Source organism: Phacochoerus africanus, chromosome 4 (assembly GCF_016906955.1).
Source record: "Phacochoerus africanus isolate WHEZ1 chromosome 4, ROS_Pafr_v1, whole genome shotgun sequence".
Lineage (NCBI taxonomy): Eukaryota > Metazoa > Chordata > Mammalia > Artiodactyla > Suidae > Phacochoerus > Phacochoerus africanus.
The window spans coordinates 142,385,532-142,403,887 of record NC_062547.1 but is presented as its reverse complement, the minus strand read 5'-3'; the positions used below and the strand labels follow the sequence as shown (position 1 = coordinate 142,403,887).

Genomic DNA, 18,356 nt, shown 5'->3' with positions numbered 1-18,356 from the left:
AACCCACACCAGTGGGATCCACAGCAGTGCCAGGTGGATCCTTAACCCACCGAGCCACCAAGTTTCTCCTTGGAGATCTTTCTTGTCAATACATAGAGTAGATCTAATTCATATGTATTGAGAGTTGCCACCATGGTGCAGTGGCTTAAAATCCGACTGCACTGACTTGGGTCACTGGAGATGTGCGGGTTCCATCCCCAGCCAGGGCACAGTGGGTTAAAGGGTCTGGCATTGCCACAGCTGCACCTCAGATTCAATCTCTGGCCCAGGAACTTCCACAAGCTGCTAGTGTGGCCATAAGAAAACACTAATTCATATATATTGTACTGGCTACAATTTATACTCAAGTATAAAGGTACCATTTTATTTTAAATGTTTCACTACTATAAACAAATCTGCAGTAAACATCTTTGTAAGTATATTGTACACATACACAAGTCTATTTTTAGGACAGATATTTATGAACAGAATTGCTGGATTAAAGAATCATCACATTTAGGAGTTCCCGTTGTGGTGCAGTGAAAACGAATCCAATTAGGAACCATGAGGTTGTGGGTTCAGTTCCTGGCCTCACTCAATGGGTTAGGGATCTGACATCGCCATGAGCTGTGGTGTAGGTGGCAGACTTGGCTGGGATCCTGTGTTGCTATGGCTATGGTGTAGGCCACCAGCTGTAGCTTTGATTCAACCCCTAGCCTGGGAATCTCCATATGCTGCGGATGTGGCCCTAAAAAACAAACAAACAAAAAATTTCACATTTAAATTTTTGGAAGTCATAGGAAAGATGCAAGAAGCCCTGGAGGGTGCCTGGAGCTACAGAATCATCTGAAGCCATACAGATCTTTTGTCCCCTAAACACTTTTAATCAACAATTCCACTAGAACATAAATTCCACAAAAGCTGGGGCCTTGATGCCCTGTCCCAGAAGATACCAGGGCCTAGAACATGCTCAGCATCTCATTCACTGAGTGTACAAACTCATGAAAGCCAGTCAAACGCATCTTCCTCAACCAGAATGCCAAACTTCCTTGGATTTTCAGAAAGACCATGAGCATCAAAGTTTCTCTTGGAGTTCCCATCGTAGCGAAGTGGAAGTAAATCCAACTAGGAACCATGAGGTTGTGGGTTTGATCCCTGGCCTCCACCAGTGTGTTAAGGATCTGGCGTTGCTGTGATCTCTAGTGCAGGTCGCAGACATGGCTCGGATCCGGCGTTGCTCTGGCCGTAGCGTAGGCTGGCAGCTGTAGCTCCAATTAGACCCCTAGCCTGGGAACCTCCATATGCCACGAGTGTGGCCCTAAAAAGAAAAAAAAAAAAAATTTCTTATAGAGATCTGAGTTCTCCGGGATTGCTCTGGGCTCCAAAATTTCCACTCCATCTCCTTCCTTTCCTTCAACTCAGCAGCTTGAACCCCTCCAAACCAGAAATAAATTAGGCAACACTTGCCTGACAGCAAGAGAATTTTGGACAAAAGTCCAAAGGAAAGAGTATGGTACTCTGGGGGGATCCACAAGTGCTTCAGATGCTACATAAAAGGGGCTCTAAGAGGTAAAGAATGTCAACAAGCCACATGGTGGCAGCCTTGTTAACCCAAATAGAGCCCACTTTTCAGGGTATAGAACCTGTTGTTACAGAATTCACCTATTTGAAGTTTGTGTCATTACTATTTGTCTTTTCAACTTAAGGGACTGACACCCCCACCTCCCTACATACCCCTGGGACCTGGCATTACTATTATCTGATCCAAGGAATATAAAATTTGTTTTTGCTCTAATTAACCAGCCTGTGCTATCTAATTCTCAAATAAGAGCAAACCACGCAACGCGGCTTCTCAATGGTTCTCAGTGGGGCTGGGGGGAGGAATTCTGTCCCAGCTCACTCCTGGGAACACAGAAATCTCTGTCACAATTTGAGGAGGAAGTGCTAGTGGCATCTAGTGAGTAGAGGCTAGAGATACTCTAAATATCCTACAATGCACAAGGGAGCCCCCACAACAAAGAATTATCCTGCCCAAAATGTCAACAATGCGAAAACTAATTCTGTGCCTAGCCTAACTGCAGATAGTAAGGAAAACACTAATTTTTCAACCCTGAGCCCTGCTGTTCCAAAAGCAAAAGATCAAAGGAACCTAAAACCATAGAAAAGTTCTGATCAGACTCCTCCAGAGAACCCATCCAAGGAAAATATAACTCATGTTGAAGGAACCTAAGGGAAAAAAAGTGACAGGGCTCAAATGAAAGGAGAAAGAGTAAGTGTGGGGAAGGGGAAAAAAATACACAGGGAAGAATATGCAGTGTTCCCACTAAATGTGAAATAGGCCCAGTCAATGCCATTTATTATCATGTCGAACAGCCTCTGAGACCCAAGGGCTCCCATATGAATATGAGGTTTTCTCCTTTTTCTTTTTTGCATCAAACAGGTTCTTCCAAGAGCCTGCTTATAAGGAAGAAAAAAAACAGAGTAATCCTCAATAAAATGAAACAATCAGGAAAAGCTGAACAATCTACATACGAAGAACAAAGGTTAAAAAACTCACCAGACAAAAAACCACACCAAACACTCATCCCATTTAATTTTCTGTTACATGCTCTGAGGAACCTGTGCACGTCAGGCCCCAAGGCAACAATGCTCTGAGGCGCTAGCTCAGGCTCCCTCTGTGACAGATTCATGCACACATACCCGCTCACACCACGGACCCATGCATGCACAGGTGGCCAGAGAACCACAGGGGGCTGGGAGAGATGGAGAGAATGCGGAAGGGGGGGTTGATCAAAGGTATGCTATCAGCTGGAAATGGGGGACCCAGAGAACCCTTCTGCTGTAGGCTAAGCAAGAGTCAAAATAAAAACAAAGGCAGAACACAGGATAAATGTAGGATGTTCAGATAGGAGACTGGACAGATGAAGAGAGAAAGATGCAGGGGGAGTTTCGGGAAAGCAGCCTCTGAAGAGGAGGTTTTTCTTTATTGGGAACTCAGGTGGTCAGAGGTCCTGGGACTCCAGGGATACACTGAGGCTGGAGGCATATGCCACAGCATTACCTCTGCATCCCGTGCTCTCTCCCAAGGCAGAGGGAAACCACAATCCCCTCTAGCCCTCCCCATTGCTACACTTTCCCGAGTACCTCCCGAAAACTGATGCCCACACACACAAAATTAGGCCCAGCAAAGAGCCGAGCACAGAAAGCCTCAGTAACTCTTCTTTGTGGAACCAAAGCCAGAGAAGCCCATCACAGCTGCCATCTCATCATCCTCCTCAAACGTCAAGTCCTCCTCGGCCCTCCTTTTCTTCTCCTTCTGTTTCTCTTTCTTGTAGGCTTTGGCCTTTTCCTCCTAGAGGGAAAATCACTCAGTATCAGTTCGGACTCCTGAGCCAAACACTGATGAAAGAAACAGGTGAGTGTCCTTTCCATCTTTAGGAGAAAATAATTAAAGATAATAAAATTTCAGAGTTCCCATTGTGACTCAGTGGTTAACGAATCTGACTAGGAACCATGAGGATCCTGCGTTGCTGTGGCCCTGGCGTAGGCCGGTGGCTACAGCTCCAATTCAACCCCAGCCTGGGAACCTCCATACGCCGCGGGAGCAGTCCAAGAAATGGCAAAAAATAAATAAATAAATAAATAAATAAATAAATAAATAAATAAAAATAATAAGATTTCAAGACCAGAGGAAAAGCCACGATAAAGATCATAAGGGACAACAAAGAGAGGTTTTAACCTTTGGAGAGCACTTGTCAATACGTCTCATGTCTGTATCTTAACACAGTAATGGGAGTAAAACACATGATAGGAACTAACATTCTGGGGCACATAGTATAAGCCAGAAACTGATTTAAGTGCTTTATGTATATAAAATATTTTTTCTTTTTCCTTTTTTTTTTTTTTTTTTTTAGCTTATTACTATTTTTCTTTTTAAGGCCTCACCCAAGGTATATGGAAGTTCCCAGGCTAGGGGTTGAATCAGAGCTGCATCTGCCAGCCTATGCCACAGGCAGAGCAATGCAGGATCCGAACAATGCAGGAACTCCTCTTGTTTATTTGTGCGTGTGTATTTATTCTTTCTGTACATAATATATTAAGATCTCTAATATGGGAAAACAGATGCACAGAGAGGTTATATAACTGGCCAAAGAAGTGGAGGAAAACAGAATTCCAACCCAGTCAGCCTGGTTTCACAGGCCTCTTGCAGACTAGGTACATTTAATTAATCACTCCTGAAAATTAAAAAAAAAAGTATGGGAGTTCCTGTTGTGCCTCAGTAGGTTAAGAACCAACTAGTGTCTAGGAGGATACAGGTTTGATTCCTAGCCTCACTCATTGGGTTAAGGATCCAGCATTGCCATAAGCTGCAGTGTAGGCTGCAAATGTGGCTTAGATCCAGTGTTGCCATGGCTGTGGTGTAGGCCTAAGCTGCAGCTCCCATTCAACCCATGGCCCAGGAACTCCTATAGACCAAGATGCAGCCATTAAAAAAAAAAAAAGCATGGCCAGAGAGTCCAGGGGAAAAAAGGATAGGTTTAGAGCTATTTCTTTCAGTCATGAGTCCCAAATAAAGGCAATAAAAGTTTCCCTTAATATACAGAAATTCAGGAAATACAACTCTCCCCTGGGGATGGGAGTGGACTGAGGAAGAGAGCCTCACTATGATTCATAACATAAAATTCAAAGCTGGGGGAGAGGGGAGGGAAGGATTGTAGAGCCCACCTCTTCTCTGAGTTCCTTCATTCTTTCCTCAAAATCATAATCCTTCTGCTTCTCTTCCATCTTCTTCTTGTTGACTTCAAAACGTTTCTTCACCTGATCCAAGGTAGAACGTTCCACACGCATAGACATGCCCAGGTTTCGTTGATCTGGGTGGGGTCAATAGTGAGGAAGGTCATTACAACAACATTCTAAGTCCCTGGAGTTCCCATTGTGGCTCAGTGGTTAACGAATCTGACTAGCATCCATGAGGACACAGGTTCGATCCCTGGCCTTGTTCAGTGGGTTAAGGATCTGGAGTTGCTGTGAGCTGTGGTGTGGGTTACCGAGGCAGCTCAGATCTAGCATTGCTGTGGCTGTGGTGCAGGCCAGCAGCTGCAGCTATGATTTGACCCCTAGCCTGGGAACTTGCATATGGCGTGGGTGTGGCCCTAAAAAGGAGGGGAAAAAAAAATCCTAAGTCTCTCAAAAAGTCTTCCTAACATTCAAAAATCTCAGAAAGCATGCAAAAAAAATAATTATGGCTAAAAAAAAAAAAAAAATCTCCTTTGGCAGCAGCTCCAGATAACAAGATATAAGCGGCTTTCAACTATCCTTACTGAGTACGTGCATGTGAATGTGGACAGCTGGGCCCAAGAAAAGACCATGGTTTGGGCTTGGGCTTGTTGAGAGTCTAGAACAGATTCTCACCTCTTGGACTCCAGAAACATTAAATAAATAATAAAGGATCCTATGCTGAAGCAACTGTAGAATTCCCTTGACATTAAAAAAGAGGCCCAAGAGAAATGACCCTTTCCCCCACCCTATCTCCAATTCCCATCCCAGCCCCAAACTACCTCTGAGCCTTACGTTTCTTTCCATTAATGTGATCCAGGAAGTTGATAGAGTCTTTCACTACACAGTCACAGACATTGCAGTAATACCTAGAAAACAGAAAGAAACAGCACTCGGGTTGTTGGATTGTTTTAAGGATTTTGTCGCTTTTGACCAAGAAACATATATTTTGAAATCAAAGTTCTTTTTAGAACAAAGAGGCCTCCAAACCACAGCATGACAGAGCTAGGAAGCAGACCCTCTAGACCCACTTATACCTCAGATGGATGCAGACCTTTGAGGGCAACTTTGTGAGAAAGCCTGAGCCAGAACCACCTAAGTAAGTCCCAGATTCCTTACCCCCAGATATTGTGAGCTACCTGCTGTTTTACGCTGTTAAGTCTTGGGTGAATGTATTCATTTCTATAGCAGCAGATAACTAACGCAAAGAGGAATGACAACAGCGGGTCTACTAAGCAGCTCAGCGAAGTGTCACACATTGCTATCTGTGTGATCCTCCTGCTGGAAAATCTAACTGGACAGAGAAGTAGTGGTGGGCCAAAGGAAGAATTCCTGTGGGAGCCTTCTTTCTAAAGGTTATAGTCTTGGTCTAATAGCAAGGTGCACAACCAGGAAATCCGTAACAACTACAACCTTTGCAGCTAGTTAGTCCACAACCTTAACCCCCTTTATCCACCATCAACAGCTCCTGGGCTTCATTCTAGCTTCACCTAATTCCTCCCCTAGACATCTCCTCAGTAGACCTTTCCTTCATGTCTTCCTCTGGCAGGAGAACAAACAATTCCCTTTAAGACATTAAGAAGTAGTTATAGTACTAATATAACAAAGCCTACAGAGTGACACCTCGTAGAGACACTATTATGTTAACTTGAGGCCTTGGAGAACAAAGGATGGAATGACAGAAAACAAGGTTATTATTCTGGGGCCAAGTATCCTGCTCAACACTTCCTAAAACCAACCTTGTTTATGTGACTTACTCCTGGATGCAGAGATAAATGAAAAGCCACTTACCCTCCCATCTCAGACTGTGGCGTAGTCTTGGTAATGACAATTGTCTTCCCGAGCTTGGATTCCAGGTCCACCTTGTAATCTCTATGCCGGAGAAGCTCTCGCTTGACTGGCTGCACGGGCTTTCCTGGAACATAATGGGGAAGGAAGTCGCTTCATTATCAGAGATCCTTAGCCAGAAAGGAAAAGAAATGCATAAAATGCAAAATCCAGAAGTCTACCTTCATTTCTTTTTTGAAACCTGAAGCAAGGGACAAAACAGTCCCTTCTAGCAGCAGCTACAGAGAATTTCAACACAGCAAAAATGATAAGCAATCCTTAACTCTCTACATCTTTTCTCCACCTTAAAGCCAACAAGTCTATGGAGTTCCCATCCTGGCTCAGCGGAAATGAATCTGACTAGTATCCATGAGGACGTAGGTTTGATCCCTGGCCTCAGTGGGTTAAGAATCCGGTGTTGCTGTGAGCTGTGGTGTAGGCCAGCAGCTATGGCTCGGACTCGACCCCTAGACTGGGAACCTTCATATGCTGCGAATGCTGCTAAAAAGACAAAAAAGAAAAGAAAAGCAAGACCACTCATTTAGTGTTTTCAGACAGATACCCAATGTATAACACGGCAATCTTCTGAGAGCTGGGGAAGTTTTTTAAAGAAGAACTATTATCTAGGAAATATCTGCTATATGCCAAGTACTATTGCACGAGTTACATAAAAACCAAAAGTGCTGGAGTATGCAAGTAAAGCAAAAGAAAGTACAAGTCTGAAAACAGAAAAGAAAATAAGACCAACTCCCTGACAAAACGTAAGGCACAGAGAACAGCACTAAGCACTAGATGAAACAATCCCACGTTCCCCAGGTTAAGAATCCGGTGTTAAGAATCCCACGTTCAATAGCAGTAATACACAGCAGCAAAAACACTCCACTTAACTTCTTCTCCATCACTACTGAGGATTCCACTGTCTTCCCTGTACTTGAGGAAAGCACTAAATGAGCCAAGCAAAGGAAGGGCAAGGAAGCAGGGAACCGCAGAGCCGGAAAGCACCTCCAAACCATTTCAGTTCATCTCCTCACGCTTATCTTACTTTTCTACCTGAGGAGCCAGGAAGGCACTATTCTGCCGGAGGTTACACAGGAAAGGAGGGCAGCGCGTTTCAACCCCCCACCGACTCGCTAACCATTGCTTCGCATCTGCAATACACTTAGCACTTGATGGAACAGGCACCCACCATCCTTCTTTTCTCTCTCTTCTGTGAGCCTCTTCTCCGCAAGCTTCTCATATTCATCTTTGTCCCACTTTCGGCGAAAGTCCAAGTTTTTTGCCTATGGGGGAAAAGGGGCTGAAGATTCGTCGCTAATCGTGTCCGACCCCTGGACAAACAGAAGAAACCGCGCCCCAGCCGCTAAGGCGGCCCCGGGACCTGGGAAGAGCGAAGCCTCTCCGGACAGCACCGGGAGGCTGAGGTTGCCTCAGGACCCCAACCCGAGACCTTCCCGCTTCCGATGACCCTGCGCCAGGGTCTTACGGGGGAGCTCTCAAACCAAGGCGGTTAGATCGCCAGGAGGTGTCGGGAAGCCAGGCGGGTGCGGGGTATTCAGCGCCGAAAAGCCGCCCCGCACCCCCCATCCCAAGCCTCCTCACACACAACACCTACCCCGCTACCCGACGCCATCTTCACAGCGAAGTGAATGGGAAGCCGGAAAATGCCGTAAAAAGCGGCCTTGCGCCGTAAGGCAAGCCCGCCCTCCAATAAGGTTAGAGTCTCGTGTTCTAAACGAGCTAAGGACTGGAGGATTTCTAAAACAAGATCGTCGGCCCCGCCCCTGCTCCAAGGAAATGGCGCATGCGCAAGGGGAGTATGAAGCAACGCGGAAGTAAGGGCGCCTGCGAGGGTTTTTCACCCCGGCTTTAAAAACAAGCACAGATTCAACCCTTCCATTTTACGTAAGAGGAAAATGAAGTTCAGATCAGCGCCCTCCGGTCTAGTCTAACCAACCTGCGTGCACTGCCAAGAGTTTCCAAACCTTCTTAAGGCTGAAGTTCTGTTATCAGGGGCTCTAGATGCCTCTTTACCTGTGTGCACTAAAGATAGGGCCCCAGAGCTCCTAAGAGTTTGCACAGGCTGTAGTCTTCCTAACGCACAAACTGAAAGCGCTGTTTGCATTTTGTCTCTTTATCTTGAAGAAATGCTATCACCCCTTGGTTAACTCATTTTTCCTTCAACTGAGAAACATCACAATTATTCAATCTACAGGGCACAATTTAATCAACACGATCGGACCTGGGAAGGCCAGTCATCAGCAACACTCTAGGGTGAAGAACTCTAGCAAATGTCACACTACACACTGACTTAGTGAGGTGACTGTATCTCACAGCTGCGGGGAGGAGGAAGCATGGCTGTTCCCTTCACCAAAAATAAAACATCACCCCAGGGACGTTACTCTTAGCTCACTGCATCCTCCAGTGTGCACTCAAGCGTTTTCTATGGCCTATGCAAACAAATCCCTCGATAACAAATTACCCAAACTTCTAGATTTAATATTTTATTTAATATATTATACAACCACTTCTAGAACAGCCACCTCCACGGCAGGACATGGACTAGTTAGAGCAGGCATAGGTAATGGTCTCCAAAGTCTCAAAAGATCAGATCTCCATCTTGTCAGGTCGCCTATTAAATTCAACATTCAAGATTATTAAACAGACAGCCCCACCCTGATTAACACTGGGTAGGCTAGAGAGATGTCATATTAATATGGGCACTGCTGGGCCCTTGGGCTAGCATCTCTGTCCTCAAACAAAACAGAGAGCAGTCATTGCCCCTTCTTGCTGTTTACCAAAAATTCCCTGGACAGGCCAAGGCCACACGGTGGTCAAACTGCCCAGAATTTGGTTCAGAAGCGAAGAGTGGAAGGCTAAGACATGACTTCTGATCTCAGTGGTTCAGAATCGTCTCAACCTGAGGTGACTTTCCCAGAGACTTGTTCACAGCAACCATCTTATTAGCACATGTTGGCAGCGTTCAACAGCACTGCAAGTCTGCCATCTGCCTCTGCAATTAAAGCATGTCTCTGTCACATACCAGCCATCTGCGCCCATGCAGTATAGCTGCTCACACTAGCCCCAGAGTCGTCAGGACCTCCTACAATTCTGTACCCAGAAAAGATGGAGGATGCATAGGCACGAGTCAGCCATCCTGGCCAGCAGTTGTGAAGTTCTGGAACAGGAACTCAGTCCTAGATGAAACCTTTTCTACAAAGAGCAGCAGGTGGCATTCAGGCAAGGATCAAGACTCAAGATAGTCGCTTCTGAATTTCAGCCACAAGATTTTCTCGCTTAATAGCCACCTGAAACATAAGAGAATCTTCATGTGACAAACTAGAGAGTGATACTAGTACCTCAGACACTGCTTTTCCAGATTCATTTAATTTGGCAACTATTCTCATGACCTATGCAACCGGTAGGGAGTCTGGGCTTCAAGCTGACCTGAAGAAAGTAGGCGCTCAAGACTAAAGGGATTCAAACACCGGATCTATGTCTATTTTATCTCCAGATACCCAGAGATTTCATTTGTCTTCTTGCCTGCCCAGTCATCATTGGCTACAATGGCTGCCTGGAGGGGGTACTCATTCATCTCTATCACTATAAACCCTGGAGATATTTCCTTAGCCAGAAGATACATGTTTCTTTCTTTTTTTTTTTTTTTGCCTTTTCTAGGGCCGCTCCTGCAGCATATGGAGGTTCCCAGGCTAGGGGTTGAATTGGAGCTGTAGCCACCGGCCTACACCACAGCCACAGCAACACGGGATCCGAGCTGCGTCTGCGACCTATACCACAGCTCACAGCAACACTGGATCCTTAACCCACTGAGCAAGGCCAGAGATCGAACCTGCAACCTCATGCTTCCTAGTCAGATTCATTAACCACTGAGCCATGATGGGAACGCCCCACATATTTCTTAAAGAATCTAAGAAAGGGAGAAACATTTGGTCCCTTCTATTTCTGACTGCCACACTCACCTCCTCCCTGCTGGCCACTGAACGCAGCTTGATGATCCCTTCCTTCAGTTCTTGCTCACCAATAATGACCACCAGTGGAATACCCATGTCCTCAGAGTAGTGCAGTTGGGTTAGTAGTTTTGGGTTGTTCTTATACATCAGCTCTGCCTAGAAACAGTGAACAAAGAATAGGGACCATACAGAATTCCAGTGTGACTCAGAAGAAATGAATCCGACTAGTATCTACGAGGATGTGGGTTCAATCCCTGGCCCCGCTCAGTGGGTAAAGGATCCGGCATTGCCATGAGCTGTGGTGTAGGTGGCAGTCGAGGCTCTGACCTGGCATTGCTGTGGCTGTGGTGTAGACCTGAAACTGCAGCTCCAATTCGACCCCTAGCCTGGGAACTTCCATGTACCACAGGTGTGGCCCTTAAAAAAACAAAAATAGGGAGCTTAGAAGTGACCACCACTCAAACCCCAGGAGCAAGCATATCCAAAGAAGGTAAGTAGCCTTGTACCCTTAGACACTCTAGTGAGGACGAAAAACGTCTTGCGTTCCACCCTAAGCAGAAGGTAGAAATGGGCCTGGTGCCTGAATTCCATATACCTAGAAGGTTTGGATATCAGCTCCACGATACCTTGATCCCAGCATCCCAAAGCTCTGCAATTAGCTTCAATCGTTCCCGGAGAAAGTTTTTCTGTGGTGTGGCCACAAATACTTGGGTCTCTGTGGTCCGTATCTTCTCACCAAAAGTCTAACAAAAGAGACAGAGAATGGAGTTACTGCTGTTTGAGCAGTAGGTTAAGAATGTGACTGCAAACGGAAGTTCCCGTTGCGGCTCAGCAGGTCACAAACCCAACCTAGAATCCATGATGTTATGGGTTCGATCCCTGACTTTGCTCAGTGGGTGAAGGATCTGGCACTGCCGTGAGCTATGGCGTATGTTGCAGACGCAGCTCAGATCCCACATTGCTGTGGCTGCTGCGTGGGCCAGCAGCAGCAGCTCCAAATCAACCCCTAGCCTGGGAACTTCCATATGCCGCAGGTGCAGCCCTAAAAAGCAAACAAACAAAAAAAGAATCTGACTGCAGCAACTCAGGTCGCTGTGGAGGCACGGGTTTGATTCCCAGCCCAGCCCAGTGGGTTAAAGGATCCAGCATTGCCATAGCTGCAACACAGGTTGTAGCTGTGGCTCAGATTCAATTCCTGGCCTGGGAACTTCCATATGGCACTTGTATAATTTAAGAAAAAAAAAAAGAGAGAGAGAGAAAATGAAACTAATAAAAACTTCCTTTGCACTAGTAATTCAAAACAAACAGAAACAACCATCAGAAAAAGAGTCCAACTACACCTCTAGAAACATGAGCAGTTTGAAGGCCTCCAGTCCGCCTCTATCCCTCCTAAGGACGTACCTTCATCCTCTGCTCCACGATGGAGAAGATCCGCTCTACCCCAATGCTGAGCCCCACACATGGCACCGTGTGGCCTCTGGGGTCAAACATGCCAACCAGCCCATCATAGCGCCCACCAGCAGCCACACTGCCCACATTCAGTGGCTCCTCTTCAGCCTGGGCCGGGGTCTGTAGCAGCACTGCTTCATAGATCACTCCTGTATAGTAGTCCAGGCCCCGAGCCAGGCTCAGGTCAAAGGAGATCTATGGGGACAAAGCCATAGTGAGTCTCAGACAAGACCCAGGACCCTGAGAGCCCTGGACACAGCAGGAGGTCCACCCCCAACTCAGCTTACTTTCTCAGCAATTCCAAATAAAGTCAGGTAATCAAATAGCAGCTTCAGGTCTCCCAAGCCCTCCAAGGCCTGCTTGTTCCGGGACAGTTCAGGATCCTGGAACATATCTTCCACCAACGACACCCCACCTGGGGAGACATGTAGAGAGAAAAAAATGTCTGTGCCATTCACCCAGATGTGTTTCATCCAAATTGTCCCTAATGTGCTCCACCTAGTCCGCTTCATTTTCTTAAAAAAAAAAAGATCCTGATCACTTAAGACTAGAGTCTCCTCCTCCACCTCCATCTTTGTCATCTGAAGACAAAAAGTGGTTACAATAAACAAAAGGGGAATTAAATTCAAACCAAGGTCTGTTAATGGGAAGGAGCTATTTCAGAGGTAGAAGTTATACACCTAAAACCCTCACTCTGGATCTACCATGTGCTTTGGAAAACACTGATTCTTTTTTTTTTTTTTTCCAAAGCCACCCCAGTGGCATATGTTAGTTCCCTGTGCCAGGGATCAAACCTGAGCCAGAGCTGCAACCCACACCACAGCTGCAGCCAATGCCAGTTCCTTAACCCACTGCACCGGGCCAGGGATCGAATCAGCGCCTCCAGAGACAAGCCAGATTATTAGCCCACTGCGCCACTGCAGGAACTCCAGAAAACACTGACTCTTACCATGACATTGAACATAATCCCCAATTCGATCTGCCACTTCAGGAGTCAGGCCTCTCTTTGCCACCATCTCATGTCTCACATCTTTCCAAGACATCTGCACAAAACCCAAACATTAGCCTAGCCCCCACATCCATCTTTCTCTACATGTAAAAAGGCACGTCATTTTCATTCACTATATATATCCCAAGTAGCTAACGCTATCCTCAGCAAAGTCAGAGGCAGCTTTGGAAATACAGCCCATAATCTTCACTGCATTAAAAACTCAGATCTTGCTTCACAATGTCTCCTTACCTTCCTCCCACAAAGAGCTCACTTCCAGTCATCATCTCCTTATTTTCCTCTAAGGGTACAGACTGGAAAGCAGGAGAGAAACTCTGATAGGGTCGAGTGAAGCGAGTCTTGTTACCTTGTCTAGTTTGTCTACCGAGGAGCAGATGGCGTGGAACTTGCTTTCAGGAACACCACAGACAGCAAATATCCCATCCAAAATCCGCCGGTCATTGACCTGTGAACTCAATGGAAGTAACCCAAGTGTCTTGTCAATGATGTCTCCCTCAAAACAATGGCAGTCCCCTATTCTCCTGATTCATAAAAAGGATAGAAAAGAAATTTCATAGGATGACTACGGAGGCATAGATCTATATGAAATAAGAAAGTCCTAGCACTGCAGGCTTAATGGCGGGGGTCACCAATGTTTTGAGACAGCATCAGGCAAAATCCAGACTTCTCTGCTCAGTCCTCAGCCCTGGCCTCACCTTAATGAGAAAATCCCCCAGCTGCAACCCACTAAGGATTTCACACATGATCTTCAAACATTCTGCATCAGGGATCATAGGGTCAAAATGACCAGCAATATCAAAATCCTACAACAAAGAAAAAGACAGGGGAAAAAAAAAAAAAAATCACTGAGCAGCCAGGTCCCAGGCTGTGGCCCCCGGAACTACCGAACCATGCTGCCCTCTTCAGCTCACTTACACACTGGCAGAACTCCCTGTAGCGGCCTTGGACTATGGTTGGACTCTCCCGCCGCCACACCTTTCCAACATGGTAGCGTTTCATCTTCTTCACTTTATTCATGGCCAGATAACGAGCAAAAGGGACCTCACATCAAAAGGTTAAGGAAGAAGGATATTGCATCCGAAGCTTAGGCCCAGTGTAAAGTCTAGGCCTCTATCAACTGGATCTCATGCACTAGGATGAGAACAAGGAGTCTCCCTGACTCTCCACTAACTCCAAGCAGTGCTAAGCAACCAATAACTACTGAATGGCGGTGGAATTCCCCTGTGACGCAGCGGGTTAAGGGTGTGGCATTGTCACTGCTGTGACGCAGGTTCAACCCCTGGCCAGGGGAACTGCTATGGGTACAACAACAACAACAACAACAAAAAGTGGCAAATGAAGGAATCTCACCTAGCAAAACCACAATTTTGGTAGAACGTAAGGGAAGCAGAGATAAAAATGACCCAAGACCTTCAAGTCTGTGCCATTTCCTCCCACTCAGATCAATTCTCAACTGTCTCAGAATTTAGTCAAGCTTTGGGACTTGGATTTGCCCACAACTTCTATGTTAAAGTTCCTTAACCTGCATCTTAATTACCCAGATACCTGTTTATACTGCAAATTGCTGAGCCCCACTCAGGCTACAGAATTAAGACTATCTGGGGCTAGAGGTCAAGGATCTGCCTTTTTGGAAGCTTCCCCAAAGGATTCTGACACATTATAAACCTAAATGACAGTGCTCTGGGCCAGGCCCTGCTGGCAGGATTGCCTTCTGGAAAAAACTGGCAGTAAAGGCTACTGCTAACAAACCATAAGGATCCCAGAGTCATTCTTGCCCCTTTTGTCAGAGAAAGTCCTCTGGGTTTAGAAAGAGTTAAGTCAGGCCCCAGAACTCAGAAGGATACAGTAAGGTCATAGCGCAAAGACAGCAGCTCTCCACCCTGATCCTTCAGATCATAGATAAGCCCAGAGTCCTCGCCATACCTCTCAGTAAGCATTTCCTGCAAGGGTCAAACAGAAAGAACCACGGTTAAAAAGAGGAGTCCAGGACTTTCCGTCATGCCTCAGTGGTTAACGAACGCAACGAGGATCCAAGAAGACGCAGATTCAATTCCTGGCTTTGCTCAGCAGGTTAAGGATCCGGCATTGCTGTGGGCTGTGGTGTAGGTCGCAGACAAGGCCCAGAGCCTGAGTTGCTGTGGCTGTGGTGTAGGCTGGCAGCTGTAGCTCCGATTGGACCCCCAGCCTGAAAACCTCCATATGCCTCAGGTGTGGCCCTAAAAAGACAAAAGACCAAAACAAACAAAACAAAACAAAAAAAAGGAGGAGTCCAAAGCATAGGCTAGAAGCCCTTTAGGAAACAAGTTAGGAAGTTCCCGTCATGGCTCAGCAGTTAGCGAACCTGACTAGTAGCCATGAGGATGCAGGTTTGATCCTGGAACTCACTCAGTGGGTTAAGGATCCAGTGTTGCTGTGGCTGTGGTGTAGGCCAGCGGCTACAGCTCTGATTCAACCCCTAGCCTGGGAACCTCCATATGCCCAAGTGCGGCCCTAAAAAGACCAAAAAAAAAAAAAGTAAACACAGGTGAAGAAATGGGGTTCAGCATTCTTTTGTCCTCCTCTTACCTTTAGTTCAAATGCTGGGGTATCCAACCTCTTTGCTCCATGACGTTTAAAGCAGCTAACAACCACATCAAGAATTTTCTCCCTCACAACCATCTGCTGGGGACTAAAATCTCTAGTGCCCTAGAAACCAAAAGGAGTGAAACCAAAGATAAAGAGTTAAACTACATCTATAATCTAAGGTCTGGAGGTGAAACTTTGAATTCAGATGACTCTGAGCCCCACCCAGAAGCTCAAGAATAGTCAAGATTTTTTTAAAATAAGCTTTAAAAACCATTAAAAAGGGATCAGGAAGAGAAGCAGAGCAGAGAGCAGAACTCCAAGACACTCTAAGGAACAGGACATTACCTTTGGGGTCTTGAGAATAAAATTTGGTTTCTCTTTATGTGGTTTCAGTTGGGATGCTAATGTTGCCTCTGCAACCTGGCAGAACAAATGTGAGATAAATGTGAGATATGGCTCCTCTCAGTACAGGGCAGATCTGTGATCTCTCTGGCCCCACGTACCCCGACCTCAGGTCCCTGAGCAACAGGAAATCTGAACGTTATTCTATCTATCCCAGTCTCAGCCCACCTCCAAAAATGCAGCTGTATCTGCAATGTATATGTACATGTACTACATATAAGACCAGGTGTTGAAGTTCCCGTCGTGGCTCAGTGGTAAAGAATCCGACTAAGAACCATGAGGTTGCAGGCTCAATTCCTGGCCTCGCTCAGTGGGTTACAGATCTGGCATTGCCGTGAGCTGTGGCGTAGGTCACAGACTTGGCTCGGATACCGCATTGCTGTGGCTCTGGTATAGGTTGGTCACTACAGCTCCAATTAGACCCCTAGGCTGGGAACCTCCATATGCCGAGGGAGCGGCCCTAGAAAAGGCAAAAAGACCAGGTGTTTACCAAACAAGTCTCCTCAATAAATTTGGAGTTTTTTGGGGTTTTTTTGTTTTTTTTGCTTTTTTTTTTCTTTTTGTCTTTTTGCCTTTTCTAGGGCCACACCTGTGGCATATAGAGGTTCCCAGGCCAGGGGTCTCATCGGAGCTGTAGCTGCTGGCCTACACCACAGCCACAGCAATGGGGGATCTGGGCCACGTCTGCGACCTACACCACAGCTCACCACAATGCTGTATCCTTGACCCACTGGGTAAAGCCAGGGATCAAACACACAACCTCATGGTTCTTAGTCGGATTCATTAACCAGTGAGCCATGATGGGAACTCTTGGAGTTTTTTAATGTGTGAAAAAGTTTAACCCAGGAACAAGGAAGACACAAAGCAACCCAGCATTATCATTACCAACCATCTAGAAGTAGGGATTAGCACAATCTCCAGTTCTCGGCTCCTACTCAAAGAGTGAAAGTAAGAATTTTTAAGGAGTTCCTGTCGTGGCTCAGTGGAAATGAATCCAGCTAGCATCCATGTGGACACAGGTTCCATCCCTGGCCTCGCTCAGTGGGTTAAGGATCCAGTGTTGCCATGAACTGTGGTGTAAGTCAAAGTTTTGGCTTGGATCCTGCATTGCTACGGCTGTGGCGTAGGCCAGCAGCTACAGCTCCAATTTGCCCCCTAGCCTGGGAACCTCCAAATGCCACAGGGGCATCCCTAAAAAAAAACAAAATAAAAAATTCAAAAAAAAAAAAGAATTTTTAATAAGGTAGTAATAATGGTCCTTAGGCTTGGCGATAGGAAAAAAAGTAACCTGAATACACAAGAGAATCAGCCCCAAAACACAGCATGAGCTTGAGGAATGAACAGGAATGGATTTCCTAATTGAACTTAAAAAAAAAAAAATTGGTAGGATGCTGTGACTGCAAATTAATAACGAAAGATCTGAGCCCTGTAGTTTGTGATAGCACAAAGCATCTACTAGGAAGACTTTTTCCCAAGGTACAACAAAATCACTGATTCTGTTTATTTCCAGATATAGACGGTGGAGTAGTTCTATACTTTGGCAGATTCTGTCCTTCAAAGGATGGCAGCTGAAGTCCACATTCCCTCCTCTACAATTCAAAATCTCTGAAAACTAAAAATCGGAGTGGGGGGGGGATATGAAGAAGCCTCATTTTGAGGTAAATTCTAATGTGAATTCAGTCTATTTAGGGTCATTAGTCACCTCAGTGGAACGTTCATGTATTTTGCTTAAAGTTTGTTTATGTGCTAGACGCCAAAAGGTTCTGAAAGGGATTATGAATCTACATTAAAATGTTCCCTCACTATGCAGCCATAGGTAAGTCATTTAACCTGGCAGCCTTCATTTCCTCAACTATAAAGTAGAAATAATAACCCCAATCTCTCAAGATGGCTATGATTAATGACAGAGCATCCTAAAAGGCTCTGTGTCGCCACTTGGTGGGAGTGCAGGCCGCGAGCCCTTGCTTGCAGACCTGGAAATCCTGCCCCGACAGACCAGAGCTAGCTCAGTCTGGCTCACCTGGCTATGAGAACGGACCGCCCCAGTGCATACGGCACCGGGCGGCCGCCGGAGCTGGCCAAGCAGCGCAGCCCAGGCCCTTCCATGCAGGAATCCGAGCTGGGGCATCGTGAGGCAGTGAGACGGCTTTCCGGGACAGGAGGCAAAGGACCTAGGAAGGAGGCAAAAAAGACCCCAGGAAGGGTACAGGGCGCGGTAGAGGTGAAGCCCAGACTCTACGGAAGAAATAAGCGCTTCTACACCACCTAAATCCCGCAGGGTGGCTTGAGTCCTTTCCGGCTCCCTCCCAGCATTTACACTTCCGGTAGGAGCCGGAAGTGATTGTTGTCCTGGGTGGTGGCTCTCTAGGCATGTGAGCCCG

At 46.2% G+C, this 18,356-nt stretch overlaps 2 protein-coding genes across 4 annotated transcripts; both read right to left on the bottom strand.

Annotated features, from left to right (window-relative positions):
• Positions 1-2,291: 2,291 nt before the first annotated feature.
• On the bottom strand, positions 2,292-8,283 carry ZMAT2 (zinc finger matrin-type 2). Its single transcript, XM_047778842.1, has 6 exons — positions 8,195-8,283; positions 7,769-7,862; positions 6,547-6,670; positions 5,551-5,624; positions 4,705-4,850; positions 2,292-3,331 (listed from the first exon to the last, which is right to left on the bottom strand). Exons 1-6 carry the CDS (start codon positions 8,210-8,212, stop codon positions 3,188-3,190), a joined length of 600 nt encoding a protein of 199 aa, XP_047634798.1. The 5' UTR covers positions 8,213-8,283; the 3' UTR covers positions 2,292-3,187.
• Positions 8,284-9,070: 787 nt separating this feature from the next.
• LOC125126429 (histidine--tRNA ligase, mitochondrial) lies at positions 9,071-18,298 on the bottom strand. Of its 3 annotated transcripts, XM_047778831.1 has the most exons (13): positions 17,996-18,298; positions 15,919-15,993; positions 15,574-15,693; positions 14,853-14,948; positions 13,924-14,049; positions 13,704-13,811; positions 13,355-13,453; positions 12,949-13,042; positions 12,287-12,414; positions 11,952-12,194; positions 11,177-11,293; positions 10,560-10,706; positions 9,071-9,887 (listed from the first exon to the last, which is right to left on the bottom strand). In XM_047778831.1, the coding sequence occupies exons 1-13, from the start codon at positions 18,101-18,103 to the stop codon at positions 9,834-9,836; spliced, it is 1,515 nt and encodes a 504-aa protein (XP_047634787.1). In that variant the 5' UTR covers positions 18,104-18,298; the 3' UTR covers positions 9,071-9,833. The 3 variants fall into 3 exon arrangements, with proteins under 3 accessions (XP_047634787.1, XP_047634789.1, XP_047634788.1); XM_047778832.1 differs by lacking the exon at positions 9,071-9,887 and having other exon boundaries at positions 10,587-10,706; positions 11,146-11,293; XM_047778833.1 differs by lacking the exons at positions 15,574-15,693; positions 15,919-15,993; positions 17,996-18,298 and having other exon boundaries at positions 13,924-14,053.
• Positions 18,299-18,356: the final 58 nt, after the last annotated feature.

Excerpts from the sequence above, each read along its gene's own strand:
- ZMAT2 (XM_047778842.1), bottom strand. Across the intron at positions 6,671-7,768 it reads AGAGAGAGAAAAGAAGGATG|GAAAGCCCGTGCAGCCAGTC; the intron begins GTGGGTGCCTGT and ends ATTATGTTCCAG. Across the intron at positions 4,851-5,550 it reads TCACATTAATGGAAAGAAAC|ATCAACGAAACCTGGGCATG; the intron begins GTAAGGCTCAGA and ends GACCCCACCCAG.
- LOC125126429 (XM_047778831.1), bottom strand. The coding sequence starts at position 18,103 with ATGCCCCAGCTCGGATTCCTGCATGGAAGGGCCTGGGCTGCGCTGCTT. Across the intron at positions 15,994-17,995 it reads CGGTCCGTTCTCATAGCCAG|GTTGCAGAGGCAACATTAGC; the intron begins GTGAGCCAGACT and ends TTGTTCTGCCAG. Across the intron at positions 12,195-12,286 it reads TATTTGGAATTGCTGAGAAA|ATCTCCTTTGACCTGAGCCT; the intron begins GTAAGCTGAGTT and ends TTGTCCCCATAG.